The sequence below is a fragment of the Lagenorhynchus albirostris genome, chromosome 3 (genome assembly GCF_949774975.1).
Source record: "Lagenorhynchus albirostris chromosome 3, mLagAlb1.1, whole genome shotgun sequence".
In the NCBI taxonomy this organism is placed as follows: Eukaryota; Metazoa; Chordata; class Mammalia; order Artiodactyla; family Delphinidae; genus Lagenorhynchus; species Lagenorhynchus albirostris.
Window position 1 is genome coordinate 7,622,734 of NC_083097.1, and position 24,344 is coordinate 7,647,077.

General features: G+C 43.0%; 1 protein-coding gene across 5 annotated transcripts in view; it reads right to left on the reverse strand.

Moving 5' to 3' along the window:
- Positions 1 to 24,344, reverse strand: part of SEMA5A (semaphorin 5A) — a 484,691-nt gene that overhangs the window by 133,609 nt on the left and 326,738 nt on the right. For all 5 annotated transcript variants that reach the window (XM_060146861.1, XM_060146858.1, XM_060146860.1 and 2 more), the window contains exons 9-11: positions 15,976 to 16,261; positions 10,921 to 11,056; positions 2,325 to 2,529 (exon numbers count right to left, since the gene is read on the reverse strand). In XM_060146861.1, coding sequence (XP_060002844.1) covers positions 2,325 to 2,529; positions 10,921 to 11,056; positions 15,976 to 16,261 — 627 coding nt within the window. The remainder of the gene's footprint in view (positions 1 to 2,324; positions 2,530 to 10,920; positions 11,057 to 15,975; positions 16,262 to 24,344) is intronic.

The following is a 24,344-nucleotide window of genomic DNA, read 5'->3' on the forward strand; positions in this document are numbered from 1 at the left end:
CCAATAAGTACAATGCAAACAAACATGACCTTCCCATGGTCTTGGTTGTGGACTAGGTCAGGTTTCTCAAGTTGAGGTCATAGGCTGCTCTGTGCTGACCTACCCAGGCCTGCTCAGGACCAGCCCATCTCCCTTCACCATCCCTCCTCCAAGTACTGATGAGGAACTCAACAGCCTCCTAGATTTCCAAGAGGACTCTATTCTCTGTGGCATCAACCAGAACATTTATGGGAGAAAATAAAATAGGAAAATTTTGGAAATGTCCATTTCATTCATTCCTCAAGCTACCACACCCTATGGGGGAATTAAGATGAAAATAGCAGAAAAAGGGTCATGGTTCCTTATTAGACTTCTGGTGAGCAAGATAGACACTGTGATGGTAATTCCTTATCTGCTCTTAAAACAGACTTGAGGTCCCATCCCCTCGGGCTAACACATCAATCTTCTACAGGCCTTCACTGAATAGCTTCCGGAAGCCTTGCTCATGGTAGCTGTTTCCCCCTAAACTCCTCCATGCTCCCTCCCTGTCCCCCACTCCTCCCTCAGACTGACCTTTAGAGGCACCAGTGGCCTCCTTTGGTGATGCAATGGTCACATCTCTGTCCTTAGCTGAGCTGACCACACAGCAGCACCGGCCACAGCTGACCACTGCTGCATCTGGCTCTTTGGCTGTGTCCCTCCTTGTGCAAACCCAGCTCTTCCTCCTTGGTCAGCTCTCAGCTTAAACCTCATCGGCCAAGCACAGGAGCCTTCCTGGCTCTCCTACCACATCACTTTAGTCACACCCACTGCATAAGCTTGGCATCACCTCTCATGATTTCCTTAGTGGTTGGTTCATTATGCGCTGTCCCCGCAGGAATATAGAGAAAGATGCTGCTGGTCTGCTCACCATCTCACTTCATCAGCACTCAGATGAACCGCAAAATAGTAAAAGCTCAGTAAATCTTAGCAACTTTGTAAATAAAATTAACCAACTGATGGATATAAGATATTATTAACAACAACAGTGGAAACTGTGTTCTATGAAAAAGTGCCAACTATACAAAACACTGGACAGAGGATGTAGGGATGGGGTGGACTTCACAAAGCGGGATTTTCTATACAGGAAGACCTGAAGCAAGAAAGAGCTGGGCAAGTTTATAAAACTTAGACCCAGCCATGAGGCCAGCCTAGGGCACCCAGCACTCTTCACGTAATGAACAGAGATGGAACCTGCCTTCAACAGGTGAGTTACTGTGGAAACCGAAGAGGTCTAGTTGTCACTGATAATTTGATAAGCATTGTTGCCTGTGTTTTCTGTAAAATATTTTCTTATTTATACCCCCAAACATATTCTTCAGAATGCTTCTACCTACAATCCTACAACAGGAATATATTGCTGTGAGCACTGTTTGTAAACCAATTGGAAATCATATGACAATCTCAGGATAATATTTCACCAGACAATGTCCTCTAACAAATTTCACTGTCTTAAATTATCTGAATTAAAATGGTCTTTCCAAGAAAAGATGTATTTTATGAGTAGTTGAGAAATACTAGTTAAGAAATCAGTATTTACAATAGCCAAGACCTGGAAACGTCCTGTCCATCAACAGATGAATGGATAAAGATATGATTATACATATATACAATGGAATATTACCCAACCATAAAAAAGAGTGCAATAATGCCATTTGCAGCAGCATGGATCGACCTAGAGATTATGATACTAAGCAGAGTAAGTCAGAAAGAGAAAGACAAATACCATATATTACTTATATGTGGAATCTAAAACACGACACAAATGAACTTATCTATGAAACAGAAACCAGCTCACAGACAGAGAGAACAGACTTGTGGTTGCCAAGGGGGAGGGTGGGCTGAAGGAGGGAAGGATTAGGAGTTTGGGATTAGCAGATGCAAAATAGTATACATATTATGGATAAACGATAAGGTCTTACTGTATAGCACCAGGAACTATATTCAATATCCTGTGATAAACCATAATGTAATAGAACACAAAGAAGGATACACACACACATATATAACTGAATCCCTTTGCTGCATAGCAGAAATTAACACAACATTGTAAATCAACTATACTTCAATGAAATTGAAAGAAAGAAATCAGGCATTGGTTTTCCAATAAAAATTATAACTAACACAGTGAAAAAAGATGATGAGATTATTTTCGGAGGATGACGAAGATAAGGAAGCATCCTGGGCTTTGCTGCTTGGAGGAAAGAAGACAGGCCCAAAGCTTGACACTGAGATCTCATGTTTAGAATTTAAAACACAAAATCAGGAGATGATAGAAAGCTCCTCAGAGGAGGGCGAGCTCCTACCTGTGGCCAAATAAATGATGTGGATGAGCGCGTCCCTGCCCTGCACCAGGTCGACGGCCACGTGGGAAAAGCGGCTGTTGTCCTCCATGAAGGAGGGCACTGCAGTCACTGGTTGTACCACCTCATGCATCAGGATGAACTTCTGAGCATCCTGCAGGTTCCTTTCCGTCAGGTTCACGTATAGGCCCTGGTCCATGGTGCCGCACTGCAGAAGAAGACATGCGGTTACTGGAACCAGCCACCCCAGCTGGAGGGCAACTGGGAATCTGAACACCTGAGTGGGCCAGGTGTGCTCCCTTCTCCATTTCTGCCGAAGTCCCCATCCTTGGTGTTCCTCCCATTTTAGGTTTGAACTTGTTATATTTGGGGAGTCTCTCCACTCCCATCATAAATGAACGATGAGAACAAATGAACTTATCTACAAAACAGACTCACAGACTTAGAGAACCAACTTATGGCTATCTGGGGGGGATGGGTGGGGGGAGGGATAGTCAGGGAGTTTGTGACTGACATGTATACACTGTTATATTTAAAATGGATAACTAACAAGGACCTACTGGATAGCACAGGGAACTCTGCTCAATGTTGTATAACAACCTAAATGGGATAAGAATTTGAAAAAGAATAGATACGTGTATATGTTTAACTGAATCACTTTGCTGTACACCTGAAACTACCACAACATTGTTAGCCAACTACACTCCAATATAAAATAAAAAGTTGAAAAATAAATGAATGATCAGAAGCTTGAAGAAAATGGAGTAGAAGTCGTTGCTAACTTCAATTCTAACAGCATATACAGAAAATCTCCGCATCACATGTGGAGTCCCTTGGGAGCTGTCTGGCTAAGTGCACACTACTCAATCTGTCACACAAATCAGGTTCCCAGATGGAAAACACAGCAATCAAATGCATCACGTAGATTTGCTAGTTTTCCTTGGAATGGCGGGTTTATAAGCAAGACATGGATTCCACCGAGATAGAATTAGGTCATTTTAATCTGTAAACTACGTGATATTGTTCTACTGTCTTTTACATGGGCTACAAAACACTGTGCTGGCCTTATTCCTTTGTGCCCATATTCTGAGCTAGAAGAAGCAAAAAATTCACATAGAGTCGAGCATCCAAGAAAAAACATGGGGCAGGGGAGCAAAACTTCCCACCCCAAAATGTCTTTCTGGCGTGTGGATTATTTCGAGCTGAAAACAACGAAGGCCCAATAGACTCAGGAAGAAACTTTGACCTTCCGCCTAAATGCCTAAAAAATTTAGATGGAGGGCCTGTTCCTGGAATAGAGATCTCTCCAGAGATATCAGCAAAGAATATGGGCTAAGTGTGGTGGGAGAAACTCAGCAGGTCCTAGAGATCAGAGCCCCCTCGGGGTCCCATTGTCTCTGTAGGCCCAGCAAACACTTATTTACCAAGGATTTGCTTTTCTATCTCCAGGTCAATTGCTTTCCTCCCCTTTGAAGTCTCAAACCACTACTCTCAACATGCTCTTTCATCTTTAGCTAAAGATGGTATTTAAGATGAGGGTTTCGGCCACTTGGGTAAGTTACTCAGTTTTCCTGGGTCCCTCCCACGTATACATGTTATTAAACTTTTGTTGGATTTTCTCCTGTTAATCTGTGTCATGTCAATTTAATTCTTAGACTGGTCAGAAGAATCTAGAAGGGCAGAGGAAACTTGCTTTCTCCCCAACAGTGATGAATTTTCAAGAAGAGAGGGGAGTAAGATAAAGGAAGTGAGGAAGGAAGGGAGATGGGCAGAGAGGAGTGTAAAGGAAGAAATCAGAAGGAAATAGGAAGGAAGGAAGAAGATTCTCAGGTAGAAGAAATACCACAAAGAGGAATCTGTGATACACAGGGAAAAAAAAAATTAGGCCTGGAAATTGCTGAGAATTAAACTCAGAGCCGTACTGCGAAAAGGCTGGCAGGTGTTATGTAGGATGGTCCTGGGCAAGGATGAGGTTAAAAGAGGGGTAGGAAAGCAAACAAAGCTTTCCTGGGGCAGAACATAGAATCAGAAAATTATCACCAAGCTTTCTCATTTCTTTCATAAACTTTAAATTGTGGTTCCAAGAAAGGCTGTTCCTCGGCAGAACTCCATAGAAGTAGGTTTGATGGAAATGAATTTCCCTGTTCATACCATCTGAAACTACCTTTATAACATGTCATTTCTAATACTTGGTTTTATAATAGGTTAGAGGTGCAAAAGTATAAGATGGACATGGCTTTTTAAGAATAGACGGTATTTTTGTAGCACTTGATAAAATATCCTACATGCCATAAAATGATAGGCTGATTTACAATTAAAGTATCTTGGAGCAAAATGGATTCCAAGACTGGTCCAATGCTTAGTTGAATGTCACACCCTTGCAGGGGGCCCCAGGTACCAGGTGGTGGGATGGTCAGGTGAAGGTGAAGGGTACAGCTCTGTGGTCTCAGGTGAGGCCCTGCCTCTCAGCCTCTGCCTCTTTACCTATAAGGTGGCTAGAAAAACACTTCCTCTGCTCACTTCACAGGGCTGCTGTGAGGCCAACTGAGACTATCAGTGGAGAGCATTTGTAAGTTAATTGAAAGTGCCTGTAAGTGCCAAGGAACAAGGCCGTGTGCCTGGAACAGAGAAGCCATTCAAACAATGGTAAATGGTCAATGCGTCCGTCTAGTAGCAGGGCAGCAGTTCTATGGGCCATTGAGCTGCAGGGGCCCGAGGGAATGAATGAATAAATAAAGGGAGGAAGGAATCAGTGGGTGAATACATAGCAGTTGTACTGGGGCGGGGCGGGGGGGGCGTGCCAGGAGATTTTCCATAATTAACGTATTTAACAGTAACACTTGGAGGATGGAGACAGTGCCTGTTGACACATGTGTTACAAAATGCTCTGAAGTCTATCCAGGTGAGTTCTAGTTCTGAGAGTGACAGTGTCTGGCGGTTTTCTATTCCTGAAATCAGCAGCAATACTTAAGTCACGGGTAGCAATGAGCAATCTGACTGCTGGGTGAAGTTTTGCATGCAGGTTTTGTTTTCTATGCACAGTGTAAAAAATTGGCATCAGAAAGATCAGGAGACATAATATAAAACTGAGGACCTCTGGCTGCTCTTGAAGAATCTGGGGACCTAAGTGACGCAGAGGCCTGGGTGGGCTGGGGCTTCAGAGCAGGAACCCCGACAGTTCCTTGTCGTTTTCACGATGCTTTATCTTACTTAAATCAGCAGCCTGCATTGTCACTATGATATTGTGATTTATAATAAGAAATATATATTTGGCCTTTGTCCCTGTTCTGTCACAGAGCTCCTAAAACCCTTGAAATTTCCTAAGTGATGAGAGCAATACAGGTGTCTTTTGTTATGTTAATAAGGTGGCTTTTGGACCTCACCTAATGATGGGGGCTAGTCCTCAGCGGACCCAACCATGTGATTAGAGGGTTGGAACCTTCAGTCCCACCACCCTGACCTCCAGGAAGGAGAAAGGTGCTGGAGGTTGAATCCATCACCAATGACCAAATGATTTCATCAATCACACCTATAGGGAAGCCTCCATAAAAACCCCAAAGCATGGAGCTCTCAGAGCTTCCGGGTTGGTGAACAAGAGGAGGTTCAGGGAGCGTACCCACCTCAGAAAGAGCTCCATGCCCTTTCCCCATACCTTGCCCTACTTGCCCTGTGAACCTCTTCCATCTGGCTCTTCCTGAGTTGTGTCCTTTATAATAAACCAGTGATCTAGTAAGTAAAATGTTTGAGTTCTGTGAGCCTCTCTAGCCAATTAATGAACCTAACGGACCTTGGAATGTCCCACCTGTAGCCCACAGGTCAGAAGCATGGGTGACTACCCGGACTTCAGAATAGCATCTGAAGTGGGGCTCAAGGGGAGAGTCTTGCAGGACTGAGCCCTCCACCTGTCATATCTGATGCTCTCTCTGGGTGAACAGTGTCAGAATTGAGTTGACTTGTTGGACACCAAGTTGGTGTTGGAGGATTGCTTGGTGGCGTGGGAAAAAAAACCCACAAGTTGGAACCGACTGACAAAATCTTTAGCCAAGAACTGGTTTTAAACTATACTCTGTACTCCACAGTGTCCTCGTTTCTTTTGCCAGTCTATAATGAATATCTCACCCAAGGATTCTTTTTCAAACATTTTGAAAGCTATTTAAATTTATAGCATATATTTATTGGATCATAAGGAACCCACTTAGCTCTCTAATGGGCTGCAAATGTTCTCACTGCGCCTTATACATCAGGCTCCCGCAGTGTCTGTGCAACACCCCGGGTACTCTGTGCAAGAGGAAAACAATAAAAATAGTAAGAACACAGCCATCGTCCTCCTGTGGCTTACCACCCATAACGGTTGTCTTGCTAACACCTCTGAAAGTAGTAAGATCAATACTTGTACTAATTCTTAATACAATAATACTTGCACTCTTGTTTATTTTTTTCAAGGATGACAGAACCATCCTCATCCTAGCTTGCCAACCCTTGGTGGGCAAGTCCACGATCACCTAGCCTCATGCTGAGAGGGCCTGATTTTGATGGTACCCTTCCTCCCGTCTTGCTGCAAACATGTATCCTGTACCAAAGGGTGCTGATGGCTTGACCAAGTTCCTCCATCTGGTCCTCCAGCAGAGGCCTCCTCACCTGCCTGACCACTTTTGAGGGTCTGTTTTCCATCTTGGCTCCATCACTTTTGATTGGTGGTAATCAAAACCACCAGAGTCTGTCCCACTGCAGGTGTGCCACTGGATCTGAATAATGTTTTCTGGAAGTGACTGATGCTTTTCTTAGTGAGGGCTCAGAGCCTGGGTGACTTCGGGGACTGAGGCCTCTGACAGGGCAGCCTTTCACAGCACCACCTACCATGGTTTCTAGATTGCAACTGATAAAAATAGTACTTTTTTGTTTTGTTATTGTTTTCAATGGAGATTTCTGTATCAAATCTTGAAAAATTATGCATTGTTTCTCCTAACCCATTCTTCCTCCTGAACCTGAATCATGTTTCTGCTCTCCTAATTAATTAGCTACTTCCAGTACATAAGTAGTGCATAAAATTCCAACTGTCAGTAGGCAAACAATAATAAAAAATCTAACCACTTCTAACTGTTGGTTATTGCAAACATAAGGTCCATTATACACAACTAGTGGAGGGATCCTTAATTCAAAACATATTCCCACCCTATGCCTGCCTAGATGGTCTCATGGAAGTCAGTAAGGTTGCCTTAAGTTAGCACGGTTATCAAGTATGGTAAACCGAAAGAAAACATTTGGTACCTACTTGCACCAGGAATTATACAAAGGATCACCATAATCTATATCTCTCACTTCGTCCCAGCTTACCCTTACCCCTCCCTGTGTCCTCAAGTCCATTCTCTACATCTGTGTCTTTATTCCTGTCCTGCACCTAGGTTCTTCAGAACCATTTTTTTTTAAGATTCCATATATATGTGTTAGCATACAGTATTTATTTTTCTCTTTCTGACATACTTCACTCTTTATAACACACTCTAGGTCCATCCATCTCACTACAAATAACTCAATTTTGTTTCTTTTTATGGCTGAGTAATATTCCATTGTATATATGTGCCACATCTTCTTTATCCATTCATCTGTCAACGGACACTTAGGTTGCTTCCATGTCCTGGCTATTGTAAATAGAGCTGCAATGAACATTGTGGTACATGGCTCTTTTTGAATTATGGTTTTCTCAGGGTATATCCCCAGTAGTGGGATTGCTGGGTCATATGGTAGTTCTATTTTTAGTTTTTTAAGGAACCTCCATACTGTTCTCCAGAGTGGCTGTATCAATTTACATTCCCACCAACAGTGCAAGAGGGTTCCCTTTTCTCCACACCCTCTCCAGCATTTATTGTTTGTAGATTTTTTGATGATGGCCATTCTGACTGGTGTGGGGTGATACCTCATTGTAGTTTTGATTTGCATTTCTCTAATGATTAGTGATGTTGAGCATCCTTTCATGTGTTTCTTGGCAATCTGTATATCTTCTTTGGAGAAATGTCTATTTAGGTCTTCTGTCCATTTTTGGATTGGGTTGTTTGTTTTTTTGATATTGAGCTGCATGAGCTGCTTGTAAATTTTGGAGATTAATCCTTTGTCAGTTGCTTCATTTTCAAATACTTTCTCCCATTCTGAGGGTTGTCTTTTCATCTTGTTTATGTTTTCCTTTGCTGTGCAAAAGCTTTTAAGTCCGTGCAAATCTTAAATTCTACCCAAAGAAGATACACTCAGGTAAGCAAGTTCCCTGCCTAAAAGGCACGCCACATTCTGCAGGTTTCATTCATCACACTGCACGGCCCAACTCCCATCTCATAAATGTGAGTAAGCCCTGGCATTATAAAACCAGATGCCCATGGACTCAGGAAATGAGGGGATTTGCTGTTTGCTACAAATATATCCAGAGAAAGGGGCTAAAAGTTATCCACTGCCTGGAGTCGGTTAAGCATCACAAAGTTTGTTAAGTCACTGTTCACCGTGAAGACGTTTGCAATTGAAACGTCAAGACATTAAAAGAACCCTATAAGTATGGTGAGCATCTTTGTTAATTTTTTTTTTTTAAACTTCAGGATTTTACAATCGACTTTCTTAAAGGGAATGATATATTTCACCTTCATGGTTTTTACAAAGGGCCTTTTTAAACAGTTACATTACCCCAAGATCCAGGGGACACAGGTGGGGTTAAGATGCAGAGACTCAACAATGGGGCAAAGAGCATCAGTGTTCAGTTAATAATTACATAAACTGTATATATCAGGAAAAGTGACTACTTCATGTTTGGTTCCCACTAAACCGTCAGCTTGCCCGAATTTCTTTGTCTAGTACTGAACTTGGTTAGTAGCGAGGCTTGGATAACAAACATAAATCTGATCACTCAGTTTCCTGACTTATAAGTGGGGCTAATGATGCCCACTTCATAGAGCTGCTGAGAAGAGAAAATAAGACAAAGCACCTAAAAATAAATAATCCTGAAATAGTCCTCCTTCTTCATTTTATTGATGAAAATTAGGATGGGAGATGCTAAATAATTTTCCCAAGTAAAGCAGTAAGTGGTAAAGTGGACATGTAAACCCATCCCAATTGCCAGCCCTGTGATCTGTAGGAAAAAAAAAACCTCAAAACAATTAGAATTGAATGGTCCCTGCCAAAGTCCAAGTAAAGCATAAAGTAACTGAACTTTTCCCTACTAGCAGTTTTCTCAAAAGCCAAAGAGGTTTCATGTGTTGGGATAACAAACCCATCAGAATTTGGAGGCCTGGATACAGGACCCAGTTCTAGTACTGATTAGTTACGAAAACTATAGTTTCTCTAGTCGGAGGAGGTTGAGGCTTTGTATCTGAGGACTGGGGTTGGGAGCCCAGCTCGGCCACTAATCAGCCAGTGTCCTCGGCCTAATTATGTGCTCTGAGGTTCAACAAATGCCCTTCTCTGTCTGTGGGAGAAGCTGTTACCAATCATAGCACAGTTGCCAGAATGCGACGAGATACGTGGGAAGCACTGAGCCCAGTGTCTGGAACTTGGTGGTTCTAAAAATTACACCCATGATGATGATGATGACAATGCTATGAAAGTTCTTCTCAGAAGAAAGGCCCTCAAGGGAAGCCTGCTGTTATGCATGAATGTCTCCCCAAAATTCATATGTTGCAACCCTAACCCTCAGGGTGTCTGTGTTTGGGGTTGGAGTCTCTAAGGAAGTGACTGAGGTCAAATGAGGTCATATCGGTGGGCCCCTGATCTCATAGGATTAGTGCCACTCCATGTTCACTGAGGAAAAAAAGCCACATGAGGACACAGTGAGAAGGTGGCCGTCTACAAGCTAGGAAGGGAGCTCTCGTCAGAAAGTGAATTGGTCAGAACCTTGATCACGGACTTCTAGCCTCCAGAATTGCAAGAAAATAAATGTCCCATCTGTGGTATTTTGTTACGGCAGCCCGAGCTGACTAATACACTTGCTGACTGACCAAACATGAGTAGATGGCTTCATCTCTTTGGGTTTCAGCTTCTTCTGAACATGGGTATATGGGAGGAGATGATGTACAGAGCCCCTTACAGCTTGAACATGTGGCAATATTGTGATTTGTACGTGAATGGCCTCCACCTGCTCTTTATTCCCTCACAGCTGCCCCATGACATCCCATTCACCCAAGCGGGAAATCTCACCACATTCCCAATTAGAGCTCAGATTCTGTTTGTGCATCTCCACTGCTCTGTGCCCTGGACCCCATTCATTACAGCGTCATTCATTAGGAGTCAGAGCTTCTGGGGACAGAGTCCACCATCATTAGTACTAATTGAAGCTTGGATTCCCAACCTGCTGCATTATGCTGGCCTTTTTCAGGCCAGGCTCAGGCGTCACAGCTGACAAAAGGCCCTTTTTCGGTCAGGCGCCTCAGTAGACAAAAGGCCTTGGTCTATTTACATGAGACAAGCCGAGTGTGGGGCTGTCCCCAGGGGCTGGGTGGCAGTGGCTCACAGCCGTACTGTGCACGCGCTGGGGGGTTACATCGCCCCAGCCAGTCTGTCTACACAAGGACTCTGCATGCTATGTGGGGGGATGATGGGAAGAGTGCCCCTTTGTCCCCAGAATTACCTGGAAGTTGGGGTTAGGGTTGGGATACGGTAGCCAGGCGGACCGAGAGCTCTCCTGGTACTTGAAGGGCCCGTTAAAGGCCTGCGAGATGGCGCTGAGGTTGAAGACGCACACGGCAGAGGCAGCGATGCTGTTCCTGGGAGCCGAGGAAGAGAAAGGAGAAGGCAGGTCAGAGAACCCCGCTGTGATCCCTGTCCCAGGGCCCTCCCACGGGCCCTGGGTGCCAAGGAAGCACCTTCTAGGGGAAGACTCACCATTAGTCTCCTAAACACCCCAAGGATGAAGCTGAAGCAGTGGATGGTGTCCCCCTGGGGTTTCTTTATAGGGGAACAAACACTTCACTCTAGGAACACGGGTATTTAGCAGCTATGACACTCATAATCCTGCCAGATGAGATGAATTCACCCAGCCACAAGGGGAGTGACAAACGCTTTTGTCCCCATCAGCCTGGCAGGGCTCTCCCCACCTGTTCACCTGCTTACTTTAGCCGGCAGTGGGGCAAGCTGCTGCTGCTGCTTTTTAAAGGAGCCCCAGATAGGGCTTCCCTGGTGGCGCAGTGGCTGAGAGTCCGCCTGCCGATGCAGGGGACACGGGTTCGTGCCGTGGTCTGGGAGGATCCCACATGCCGCGGAGCGGCTGGGCCCATGAGCTATGGCCGCTGAGCCTGTGCGTCCGGAGCCTGTGCTCCGTAACGGGAGAGGCCGCAGTGGTGGGAGGCCCACGGACTGCAAAAAAAAAAAAAAAACAAAAAAAAAAACATGCTGCAGATAGTTGTGGTTATATGTTATCCTTTAAAAAAAATACCAACTAAAAGCATTTTGCAAAAAGTGCCTGTCAGAGACCCTTCATATATATATATATATATATATATATATATATATATATATATATATATATAAAATGTATCTATATATATATATTTTTTAATTTAAAAAGAATTTTAAATTCAAAGGGTCAGAGAGAAACATTTGACACAGCACTGACACAGGACATCTTGAAGCCTTAATTTAGAATTCAAGCTGTACAGAATTGAAGGCTATAAATGAGAGGCTCTCAGAGTCCTGTGCCCTTTACTAAGTGGAAACAGCAATATTTTTTTTGTTGTTAAATAAATCTGCATTGTCAGCTCAGCTATGGTTTTAAAATTTCGTGTTAATGCTTTTAGCCAATAACATGTCTACTTATCCATTTTTTCCCCCTGAATCAAAGAAAAAGTCATGAAACTCCAAAATGGAAATATCTACCTTAAACTTGGTTCATCTGAAAAACACTGAATAGGTGGTAGACACCTTCTAAAGGCTTTACAAACTCCAACTCATTTAAGCTTCATAAGGTAGGGGAAATTCATTGTTAGGAAATTGGGACCCAGTGAGGTCAAGACACCTGCCCCAAATCACCCAGCCACTAAATGGGGGAGTTGGACTGAAACCCCAGGTGGGTTGGTACCAAAAAAGGAAATTTTTGAATTCTTTGTGACAGCTCTGTGTGGATGGTAATAAAAAACACCCCCACGGAAGGTTAGAGCCTTGAGAGCAGGGGTGCGTGTTCCCTCTGGAAGCTCCAGTACAGAGAAGAAAGTCTGGTGGGAAGATGCGTACCCCTCACTGCTGGCAAATAAACTGATAAACGATAAATATGAACTTATTCATATTGCTAATTTTACTCTTTTTTAAGAAGATGAGAAGTCAAATTGTGTAAGGAAGAATTAGCCTTTGGACATGTGACTGGACTTCAGCGAGAAGTCGAAGACAGCTCTGCTGGAGCAATAACGGCCAGCCAGACCCACAGGAGAGCTTCTACCTGGGGACCAGGTGACCACGCCTTGGCCCTGGCACAGTGACAGTCGAGGGCGAGTGTTAATAATACCTCCCTGAGCCCTCTGCTGAGTGCCTGAAAGGGCGCATCGTATTTATCACAGGGAACCTCTAGACCCTGAGACCAGCCTGATTTTTACAGATGTAGGAACCAAAGCACAGGGAGGTTACTGAACCCAAGTCGCAGGCTGAGGGGAAGTAAAGCAGGATTTACATGGGGCCCGGGGGTTCATGCCTTTGACCCCATTGCTATGCTTCTTCCCGGGAAGGGAAGAAACTTATCGTCTCCCTGCTGGCATCCCATTTCTCAGTTCGCTGCGTTCACTCACTCTGAAGGGGGCTGGGCGGGGTCTCTGGTGTCACTCTGGATGTCCCAGTGGCTGCCAGCCTGAGCATCCCTGACAGGTGTTGGTGGACACTTCTTTTTGCCCCTCAGTGAGCTGAGGCCCATCGGTACAGCACATGTATGCCATGTGCACAACCAACACACACACACGCACTTTCCTTTTCTCCCTCTGCCCTTTAACTTGCGGTGATCTGAGAAGGGTCAGGGGCGAGGACTTGGGTGACTCCCCAGGAGCTCTTCCCCCGCTCTTCCTGGGATGGGCCTCCTGCTAGAACTGTGCATTACTCACCTTGCCTGTCCCTGCACGCAGGGGAGGCCAGCCCAGGTCTAGACTACTGTGACCTTGGGGCTGCATCTGCTTAAAGCTGGGGTCGGTAGTCATAAGCCCATTTGGCTAACAGACCTTCAGTCACATATCACAAGCTAGCCTCTATCAGTAGTCATGGTGATAACGTGGCCTTCATCTAATGCTCTGTTTTATTTCTTTACTTGTTTACAGCCCAGGTAGGTAAAAGTGGAGGTAGCCCCCCGGCCCTTGGTGAGCCCAACAATATGGGAACTTAGAGTTTCCTTCCTTAATCTGCTGGAAGCCTCTGGTAGAAAAGTAGAGAAGTCCTCCTAGCTCTTCATCTCCTAAGGAGGGAAGAGAAATCAAAAGTTTTGCCCTCCCCCACTCCTCCTACTACATTATCTGAGAGCCAGCATTTTTAGCTTTCCAGGAAAAAAACAAGCAAAACCTTCAGAGATTCTGTGGCAGGAGTGTACCACTTCCTGCAGCCCAACTCATGCCCTAGGGGTTGAGAAAACCCCACAGCCCTAGGGACAGAATGGGCTGGAAGAGTGAACTTTATCCCCATTCCCCAGTGCTAGGGACCTTGATGAATATACAGGGACAAACCAACCCTATGAGCAAAAGCCCAAGAAAGCTTAGCCAGGGCATTTTTAGTTATCAATTCAGAGACAGGACATAACCGGTACCTCGAACTGTCATTTTCTTTCAATACGGAGCAAGTCTTACCAAGAATGCAGTCACCTCCTGAGAGGGTAAGAGCCAGGCAGAGACAGGAGTGGGAGCCCAGGCAGAACATGTTATGGGCTTAGAGATGAAAAGATCAGAAAGTTGTTCCCAAGACCTAGTGACAATAAGTATTCAAGGGAGAAAGGGAGGTCTAGCAATTCTATTTCTGTTTGTATGGATGCCCCATATAGGATGATTTCCAACGTGATGGGCATTTGCAACACTGAACAACTAATCTGGAATAGTCTGAAACGTATTTTTGCAAGTATCCAAATTGACTATCCACCCTCTTGGAATGGCCCAGACACAGTAATTTTATAACTTTTTAAATTGCTTGTTTTTGCCTGGAGCCAGGGGAATGAACAGCTCAGGAAGCCAAGCTCCCATTGTGTGTAAAACTGATGTCAACAGAGCAAGCGCACATCCATCTCGTGCAGCCTCTACTACTTCTTAAACAAGGTTTCAGAAGGCAAATCAACCTCAGAAGCGACACACTGATTTTTTTCAAAAGAAACTTATCAAGGAGAGGAAATAACCTCTGGGGTTGAAAACCAGATTTACAGGAAAGATGGGCGTAGTGGGGTTGGGGACGGGGAGGGAGCCGTCCATTTTAGTCTAATTTTCCTAACTTCATGTCACAAAGAAGACCCTTCACGAGTAAACGTCATTATCAAGCGAACGTTAACACTTCAGCTCAGCTGTAGGATGAACGGGAGGGGAGAGGAACAAGGAAGTAAGATGCAGATAAAGTGATTCTTCAGAAATGCAAATCATGGGCAAGCTTCTGATTGCAGAAGAGATGACAAAGTAAGTTAGCAAGACTGGGGAAGCTGACGAAACATCACAGAGTGACCGACTGTCCTGGTTCGCCCAGGACCGAGAGGTTTCCCGGGATGCAGGGCAGTCCTCGGTGCTAAAAGCTGTGCAGTCCAGGACAAACCCAGATGGTTGGTCATCCCACCCCGTGGATCGGCACTTTTAACCCATCCTGATTCATATTCTTTACTTTGGATACAGATATTTGGCTTTTGTCCAAACCATGAGGTCACCAGGTAAGAGATTTCAAAGGCGACGCAAAGCAGGACCCACGCTGCAGAATCATCACGCCCACAGCCAATGCGGAGAAAAGTGGAGCTCAGAGCCTCTGTGATTCCTGGGGGTGGGGTGTGGTCTTGTGGAGTCTTAACACATCAGCTAAGAAGAGACATTAAGTGTGGGGTTAACCTACACTCCACCAGACAAAGAGTGAATGAAAGACAGGCAACTTCATATGCTTTGCCTAGTCCAAACAGAAGTACCTCCCCACAAGAAATCAAATACTGTAATTTTTTACAAAAGTATTTAAAAAGTAGGATCATCATTTTAGAAATGCCTAAGTTAGCCATCATCTAGAACATTAGTTTACAATGCAGCTGTGGGAAAATGAGGAGGTGCATTTCCTACATGAGCAGGGGTCCAGGTAAGAGTTACATTATCTCAAAGATCAAACTCTCCAGACAGCACTGCTTTCATTACGCAGTGACATGACCTGTGTATAGGAAAAAAAAAAGACATCTAATACATTCCAGCATTTCCAAAAGTGCCCAGAGCACGTTGGTAAATCAGGAAGGAAAAACTTACAGAGGATAATTTGATGCTACCATGACATAAGGATCGATCAAAACTTTCTGATTAGCTTTATTTTCCTAATACCAGTCTCAGAAATCACATCACTTTTTGTAACATTTAATGCATACGCAAAATTTCTTTTGGCTGTTAGCCCAGTAAAAGAAGAAAGATTACTTTTAAAGCAACTTGCAAACCTCAAAGGTCAGAGAACAGTAGACTCATTCAGAAGGAGTAGAAAAGCAGGGAAGGAATGATTTCCAGTTACGTACACATTGGTGGTAAAGATGCCGTAGATGAGATCCAGCTCAGGCAGGAAGAAGGTGCCCTGCAGCTCATTGTAGTAGAAAGGGAGCTCGCCAGGGCGGGAGCAGTTGAGACGGGCCTTCATGAACGTGGTCCATGTGTCCTCCAGCAGGAACCGGCCCCCGATGTCGTTCTTGCAAAGGCGGGCAGCTCTGGAGAACACGGTCTTCCCACAGTCATGCTCCACGGCATTTTCGCGGAAAAAGAAGTAGGTGAAGTTCCCGATGTCATAAGATGACACGAAGTTTGGTTCTAGAAACAACAGGAAAGAAGAAAAGTCTCAACCTACTGGACAGCACAGCAAACTCTGCTGGATATTATGTAACAACCTAAATGGGAAAAGAATTTGAAAAAGAAGAGAAACATGTATATGGAGAACTGAATCACTTTGCTGTACACCTGAAACGAACACATTGTTAATCAACTATGCTCCCATATAAAGTAAAAAGGTAAAACAAGAAAACAGGAAAGAAGAAAAGTCTCAGCGTCCATGTGCCACTCCTTTGTGTCTTGCCTGCTCTGTATTTCTTCCAAGGAGACCTGATTTTCTGCGGAAACCCACGGTTCTTATAGAAGAAACAGGAAGCCCTAAGAGCAACTTAGTGGTCTATGCCACTGGGTAGGACTCAGTACATGAGCTCTAAGTGACAGGAAATTGCCAGCGTGATTCCAAACGTCACACGTAAGCATCCTGAGTTAAGGCAGGATAAACATCCTGAGTTCAGGCAGCACTTAGGTACATAACATTAATACCACCAAAAATGGGCAGCAAAAATGTGCAATACACTCTAAAGCCACAGATAGTACTTCACTTGTATACTCTTACATAATCTTCAGAAACAGTGGGAGAGGAACTGATTTACAAAACGAAACAGACTCACAGACTTGGAGAATGAACTTGTGGTTACCAGTGGGGGAGGGATAGATTTGGAGTTTGGGATCGACATGTACACACTGCTATGTTTAAAAGAAAATAAATAAATAAATAAATAAAAGATTAAAAAAAGGAAAAATAGGGCTTCCCTGGTGGCACAGTGGTTGAGAATCTGCCTGCCAATGCAGGGGACACGGGTTCGAGCCCTGGTCTGGGAAGATCCCACATGCCGTGGAGCAACTGGGCCCGTGAGCCATAATTACTGAGACTGCGCGTCTGGAGCCTGTGTTCCGCAATAAGAGAGGCCGCGACAGTGAGAGGCCCGTGCACCACGATGAAGAGTGGCCCCCACTTGCCTCAACTGGAGAAAGCCCTCGCACAGAAACGAAGACCCAACACAGCCATAAATAAAGCAAACTGTCAACAAGTAAAAATAAATAAACACTATTATATTAAAAAAAGGAAAAATAAATTAGACACAGTGAGAAACTAACAACTATAACAATAAAATAGAACAATTATTTCAATATACTATAATAAAGGTTATGTGAATGTGAAAAGAAAAAGAAACAGTGAAACAATAAAATAGAACAATTATTTCAATATACTATAATAAAGGTTATGTGAATGTGAAAAGAAAAAGAAACAGGAAATGAGATTAAAACATGAAATGTGATTCAGAATATAGGAGTCTGGTATCATGTTTGTGTAGAAGACACCAAAATTCTTTGATTTTACTTATATACACGAGCATGACTTTGAAATAAGTTATGTGCTTTTAGTAAGGACTTTAAAAATGTTTTCCACTTGTGAAAACTGAAACTATAAGGTTAGTGTCCCGAATCAGCTTTAGCAATTCCTGTTACTATGGTGACCATGTAAATGTGATGATCAATTATTATCTTCCTATTTCTGGGTTTCTGGGGCATCCATTTAAAGGAGGGAAGTGTACTGAGATGGAGTCATTGTCTGGAAGCTTTCTGACCTCATGATTAGATTAAAATTAGGAACTTAGAAATGAAAAAAAAATATGGTAAACTTTTACTTAATCACCACTCTCATTAGGCATTCAGGAATTTATTACAGATTGTCAACTGAATTCCATTCATAGCATTGGAAGTGTTATCTTCACAACTTCCTATTTGAGTCTATTGATGATAAGGATGATACCCTTTCAGATACAGGTGTGCCCTAATACTGATCTTTAATAACCAGGTTTGATTCTTACTCTTCTCTCTATTGCTAAGAGCTTTCCACTCCATTAGCAAATGTCTTAATTTATGGTGTAATTAGGATAATAGGACAATATCCTTTGGCGTTCAAAATTAATGGAAAGATATACACAACAGCTATATCCACAAGGACATATTTCGGGAACAATTAGTTCTGTAGGACAATTCAACTGGCCTTGTATTATTCCAGATTCAATCAGACTGTACCAACAGACATGCTATTGGCGGGACAACTAAAAATATGTTTGGCTACAAAATGACCCATTAATGTTAAGAGGAACACCCACCACAGGCTCACCTGAAATGCAGACAATGATTCAGAGGCTGACAGGCAGGTGGCACTGAGTACCCTGATATTCTGTTCAGAAAGGCCAGTTTTCAGTCAAATTCAACTGAATTTCAATCAATATTTGCTGTCATCACAAAATGCTTCAATTTAATTCAACTTCACATTCTAAAAATGTAACAAATATTCTCCATTGTATATGTCATGTACTTTTCTCTTCAGCCCATGATATTGTTCTTAAGTCATGTTAAGTACATTAAGTAATAGAGAATTTCATAAGAACTGATTTTAATTTATAAACTGTTAAACATAGTGTCTGATCACTTGCTTTAACTTGAAATGGATATTAAAAAAAAAACAAAACACCCTGGGTTGCATTAACAGGTATGAGATGGAAGTTAGAAATATTTACTGTACAGTACGCTTTAATATCCTGGAAAGACGCGCACAAAAACAGGAGGTTACACATCTCCGGCTTGTGTTTTGGAAAGTAAAGCAAAATATTGGGGGATTTTTGAACCTGTGTTCACTGTGAGTCTCACAAAGAGAATTACTCACTGAAGCAGATCCCAAAAGCAAAGGTGTGAAACAATTACAAAACTGTATTTAGTTTCTGAAGATAATATTCACATGTATGTCTAATTCTGAAGAGAAGGCTAAATGATATGAGAGCAGGTTCTGCAGCCAGGCTCTTATAACCAGACTGCAGTTTGGTCCTTGTACTGAAAACAACCAAAAAACCACCATCATCAACAACAACAAACCTTATCTAAAATGAAGAAAACAAAGAAAGAAGATGCAGGACAGGTGTGTCTAGCTACAGGTCCCAGCACATGTGGACGAGGTATGAGGCAGAGTCCACAAGGTTTATCAAACACCCTCATGACTACCTACTTCTGCTATTAACTTGGGGACAAACAGCATGCAAACCACATAGTAAACAGTATGTAGGAAGTCTTGAGTAGGAAGTCGAGGAGCTGAAAAAGTAAAAAGATCTGCCTTGGTTTCTTCCAGCTCAAGGCTGTCCTCTAGTTTAAAAACCCTGTCGAGTGCGAAACTCTTGCGTGAGGCTCTGAGCTGGGTGCTCCCCCTTCATAAGCTCAGTAAATGCACAGGAATTATAGAGGGAGATACTGTGTGACTCCTCCCATTTCATAGATGAAGACACTAAATCCTGGAGGTTAAGGAACCTGTCCAAGTTCACACAACCAGCAATGGTGGTTGGGTTATGTCCCAAATCCAGACTGTCTGACCTCACAACCTACACACGTACCCTTATACTACACTGAAGAAAATAATGGACTACAAGAGAACAATCAGTTACATTAACAACAACATTCAAGAACAGGACTTGGAATTCTGGGCAATGCTTTAGAAACCAAAGTGGTGAGTGGATTTACTCAGAACCAAGGTGAGGAGGGCTTGGGAACAGACCAGAGGGGAAGACAGATGCCCGGATGAATGTTTACTCTGGAGCTATTAGAGACATCAAGGCTGCCACAGAAAGAAGAGCAGGAAGAAGAAGCCAACAATCCAAAGGCTTATTAAACAAGAATATTGCTGGGAAGCGTTTGCCCCAACTCCAGAGATGACGTTTCCAATGATGCCCACCAGAGCCTGGGAGTGCCCTCCAGGGACCATGAGAACCTCTCTCTGTGTTCGTCATTTCCACTGTCCAGCCACTGAACAATTTCACCCAGATATCTCATATGGGAGGAGTACTGAATCATGCCAAGCAGATTAGCCCACGGCTTCCTCTTTCCATGGAGAACCTCCAATGTCTCTCCAAACCACTGCAAACCCACTTTATGATAGGGTGACAAAGAGCCTTTTAGATAGAAATGCTCAACTATATTTTTTCCTGCTGGGAAAACAAGGGAAGAATTTGTGCCTTGTACGTAGTGTATGTGTTTCTCTAACTCACCACATATTACAGGTCATTTTAGTTGGGGAGCTAAACTACATTTGGAAACACATCCTGCGTCCCCACAGTGGTCCTGCAGGCAGATGATGGGCCCTGACTGGGTGACCTGCTGTCACATCAGGAGGCTCCCGAGACTTTGGAAACTCAGCCAGCATCCTATTCCTTTTCCAAAGATAGAAGAAAAGCAGAAATAATTGTTAAATAGACAGCCAAGTAGCTCTTGCGTTTATAGATCTAAATCTGGAGGTAGGGGATGTTTGAATCTCACCAGGCAGGATAATAAGATGCATATTGTTTCCATTCCATTGTTGAAGTTCTGTCTCTTGTTAAAATGCAATTCACCATAAGCTAGTATCTGTCACTCCTGAGTGAACTGAACGAGCCATAAATCAGTCAATGGCCTCCCTGTCTACAATGAATGTGAGTGCATGAAAGAGCTCCTTTATTCATTATTATTATTAGAGCTACACATGAATAGAAGGTGCTGCTAATTCAGAATAAAAACAGACATGAGTATGTGTCAGCTTATTACAAATATATGCATGGAAAAGCTGTTTTTTTCCTCATGTTTTTAAACATACTGAGTTACAGACTACAAAATATGTCAGGTTTTAAGAAGAACTGTGTTATGATATGAGGACTTTTATTTGGCACATTGACTTACATAATAGTGGTCATGCGGATGGGAGTACTGAGTAGGGAAACACAATATAAATAAACATGAACAATGAGAAGAACAAAAGTATCAACATCTCTGAGAAGATTATGACCATGTAAAACCAAACACTGAACATCCTGATGGATCCTTCCCCTCTGTCTTCTGTCTATTCCAATGCCTACTGCATCTGTCTGGAGGGGCACCAGGTTCAATGGTCCAATCTGATGACTGACTAGATCACTGAGAGGCTCTTGATATAGAAATATTTGTCTAAATTGATGAAAATGGACATTAAAAGGAAAGGAATTCCAATTTTCCAACTCTATAAAAATCTTACTAGCATCAAAATCTATCAAAATTATTTTGCAATCAAAGGCCACCTTGTGATACACCTGTCAAAGGCAGACTAGAAAATGGTGGGGTGGAGCCTATATGGGTTGGACCCCACCCATCCCAGCTTGAAACCCTGAGCTGGACCACTGACATCTGGAATGTTCCTTTATCCTGCAACAATTTGACCTAAGGATTAAAGAGACTGGTACAAAGTAGCCTCGCAATAAATGATGGTTATAATTTTTATTTCATGATTTACTTTTTTTTTTTTTTTTGCGGTACGCGGGCCTCTCACTGTTGTGGCCTCTCCCATTGCGGAGCACAGGCTCCGGACGCACAGGCTCAGCAGCCATGGCTCATGGGCCCAGCCTCTCCGCGGCATGTGGGATCTTCCCAGACCGGGGCACGAACCCGTGTCCCCTGCATCGGCAGGTGGACTCTCAACCACTGCGCCACCAGGGAAGCCCTCATGATTTCCTTTTGATTTCCTTTTTAATAATTTCTATTTAGTGGAACTTCACATAATGATAATGAGTAATCAAACATGTATATATTAAAGGTGATCAGAATTTGGGAAACATAAATAAAGCCAGGCTGAGTTTTTAAAATAGCAAGCGATTCCACAAAAAAAGAAAGGAGTTAATGGAAACAATATTTAGACATGACACACAGTGAGCCAGAGGTTTTCAGTTCCCTAATTTGTTGATGTCGGTTACAACGAAAACCATTTCTGTGCATATTCCTAGATTTCAGATACTCTCTTTATTGTGAACAGTTTCCCTTGTCACAGCTACATGAACATGTGCTGCAGAGGGTTCCAAAGTAAAGCTAATTTTATCTAGAGATTTATTAAGAGGGGATAATTAAACCAAAACTAAATTAAGTAAAAAGTGGTTTAAAAGCCATTGATATACTAAAATTCTTTCCTTAAGATTTCTAGGAAAAGCTTAGATATATAGATATATAGATAGATAAATAGATATAGATAGATGGATAGATATACATGTTTGTGTGTGTATGTTTTTTGTGTGTGGCATACATAGGTATAGGATTGAGGTATATGTATATATGGCTCAATACTTCCACCTACTGGCTGTATGAACTTAGTCAAATTACTTAACAACCTACATTCTCAGTTTCCTCCTTTTAGAACGGTGATAACAATACCCAATATGTAGTATCATTGTGAAAAGTCAAAGGCAATGCATGCCAAGTGCGTACCACTTGGTCGCTAATCATCAAAATATAGGTCACTATTTATTTATATATATAAACTATCATATGAATAATAAATACATAAATTAATAATAAACATATACAAAAATATGTAAATGAATACAAATGCATATGTTGGTAAACATACCATCAGTATTTACTTAACAAGTTAACTCATTAGATTTGCATTCTGTATATCAAATTAGGGTCTGTGTTCCTTTCAGAAAATCTGGAACCAAACATGGTGGAGGGTCTGTGGTAGAGGTGGAGGCTTGCATGCCAGCCAGAGCACCTATATCACCAGGTACTTCCTTACCACCCACTGTGGGGCTGTCCTACTGTCCTGGGCCCCCAGTATTCCGCAACCCATGCCCTCAAGGCCATTGTAAGGCAACAAACAAGACAGACCAATGAGCCATCACAGTGAGGAGAAGACCATGGGGGCCAGGGCAGCGAGGTGAATTTGAGAATCAGAAAGGAGGGGAGCAGGGAAAGGGCAGATGCCAGGTTCGGATGGGGCGCCAGGCCAAGAGCAGGAGAGAGAGCAGCCGGAGAGAAGACCCTAAGGGTGGCCAGGAATGGAAGGAAGCTAGTGTTGGCACAGAAGGAATCAATAGGACAGGCGGCAGAAGGCTGGGCCAGGCCAGCGATCCACAGAAAGGAATCTGGAATTCAAGGGCCACTGGAGAGACACTGAAGAGTTTTAAAGACAAGCTTATGACCCAAATTTCCGTGTGTGTGGTGGCAGTGTCAGGTGAAGGTGGGAGTGGGATGTGGTCCAAGCGTGTCCTTAGTGATCACTGACATAGTAACATGAGCTTTGGAGCCCCAGGTCCTTCACTCACTGAGGCCCCGGCAGAAAGAAAGCCATTGCTAAATCATCTTGGGAGGACGAGAAACATGGCTCCAGCAAACATGATTCCTTCCTTCTTCAGGGGACCATAATCTGTTGAAAGTGTGTTACTTATATAGATTTGCTGGTTCAAGTAGGAGCAACTTGTACCACAGGGACACGTTGCTGTCTCTTCCTAAATGAGAACTGCCACCTGTACATCAGCGTGTACCCTAGGAGCCCAAACTCTCACCGAGCATCCTCCCTCTCTCAGTGTCAACAGGCGCTCCATTAACTGGCTATTGGTCCACCTGTTCTAGCTCACAGGGCCAGAGACATCCTTCGCTATCCTGCTGGCTCACTCCATTCCAAGCACCAAGCCCCTGGCAGCCTTTCCACTCTCCTGTAAGATTCGACTGAATCACACAGTCCAGGGCTCAATTAGTTATAAGGAATTTCATGGCTATGTATTTCTGAACATTTTCAAAGCTTCAAGTTTCCATTGACCATGTTTATTTTTTCTTGATTATATTTTAAATGTATAGGTTCACTTCTTTCAGGAATTAATCATTTTACCTGCTGAATTGTAAAATTTAAGGAGTTTTTAAATTGGAATATTAACTTAAATTCAAAGATCTTAGAGATATTTTAATGCCTGTAAAATATTTTTAAAGACTAAGAGGAAAACATGCAAGATTTAATTGAAAGAAAATACTGGGCTACAACACTGTGCAGTTAGAATAAGTAAACTCATATGATGGCTTGGTCTTTGTCTCCTGAGCTGATCAGGGCCAGGGCAAGAAAGAAGACAAAAACACAGAGATTATACCATCCAATGTTCAGCAGTGAATGAAAAAATGTGAGAGGCCACTGACTGAGGCAAACAAGAAGTTTAATACAATAATATGGAGACAAATTTACTGAAACACAGAGAACTGAGTATCTTATAAACAGGATGACAATATGATTTATGCTCCAAAC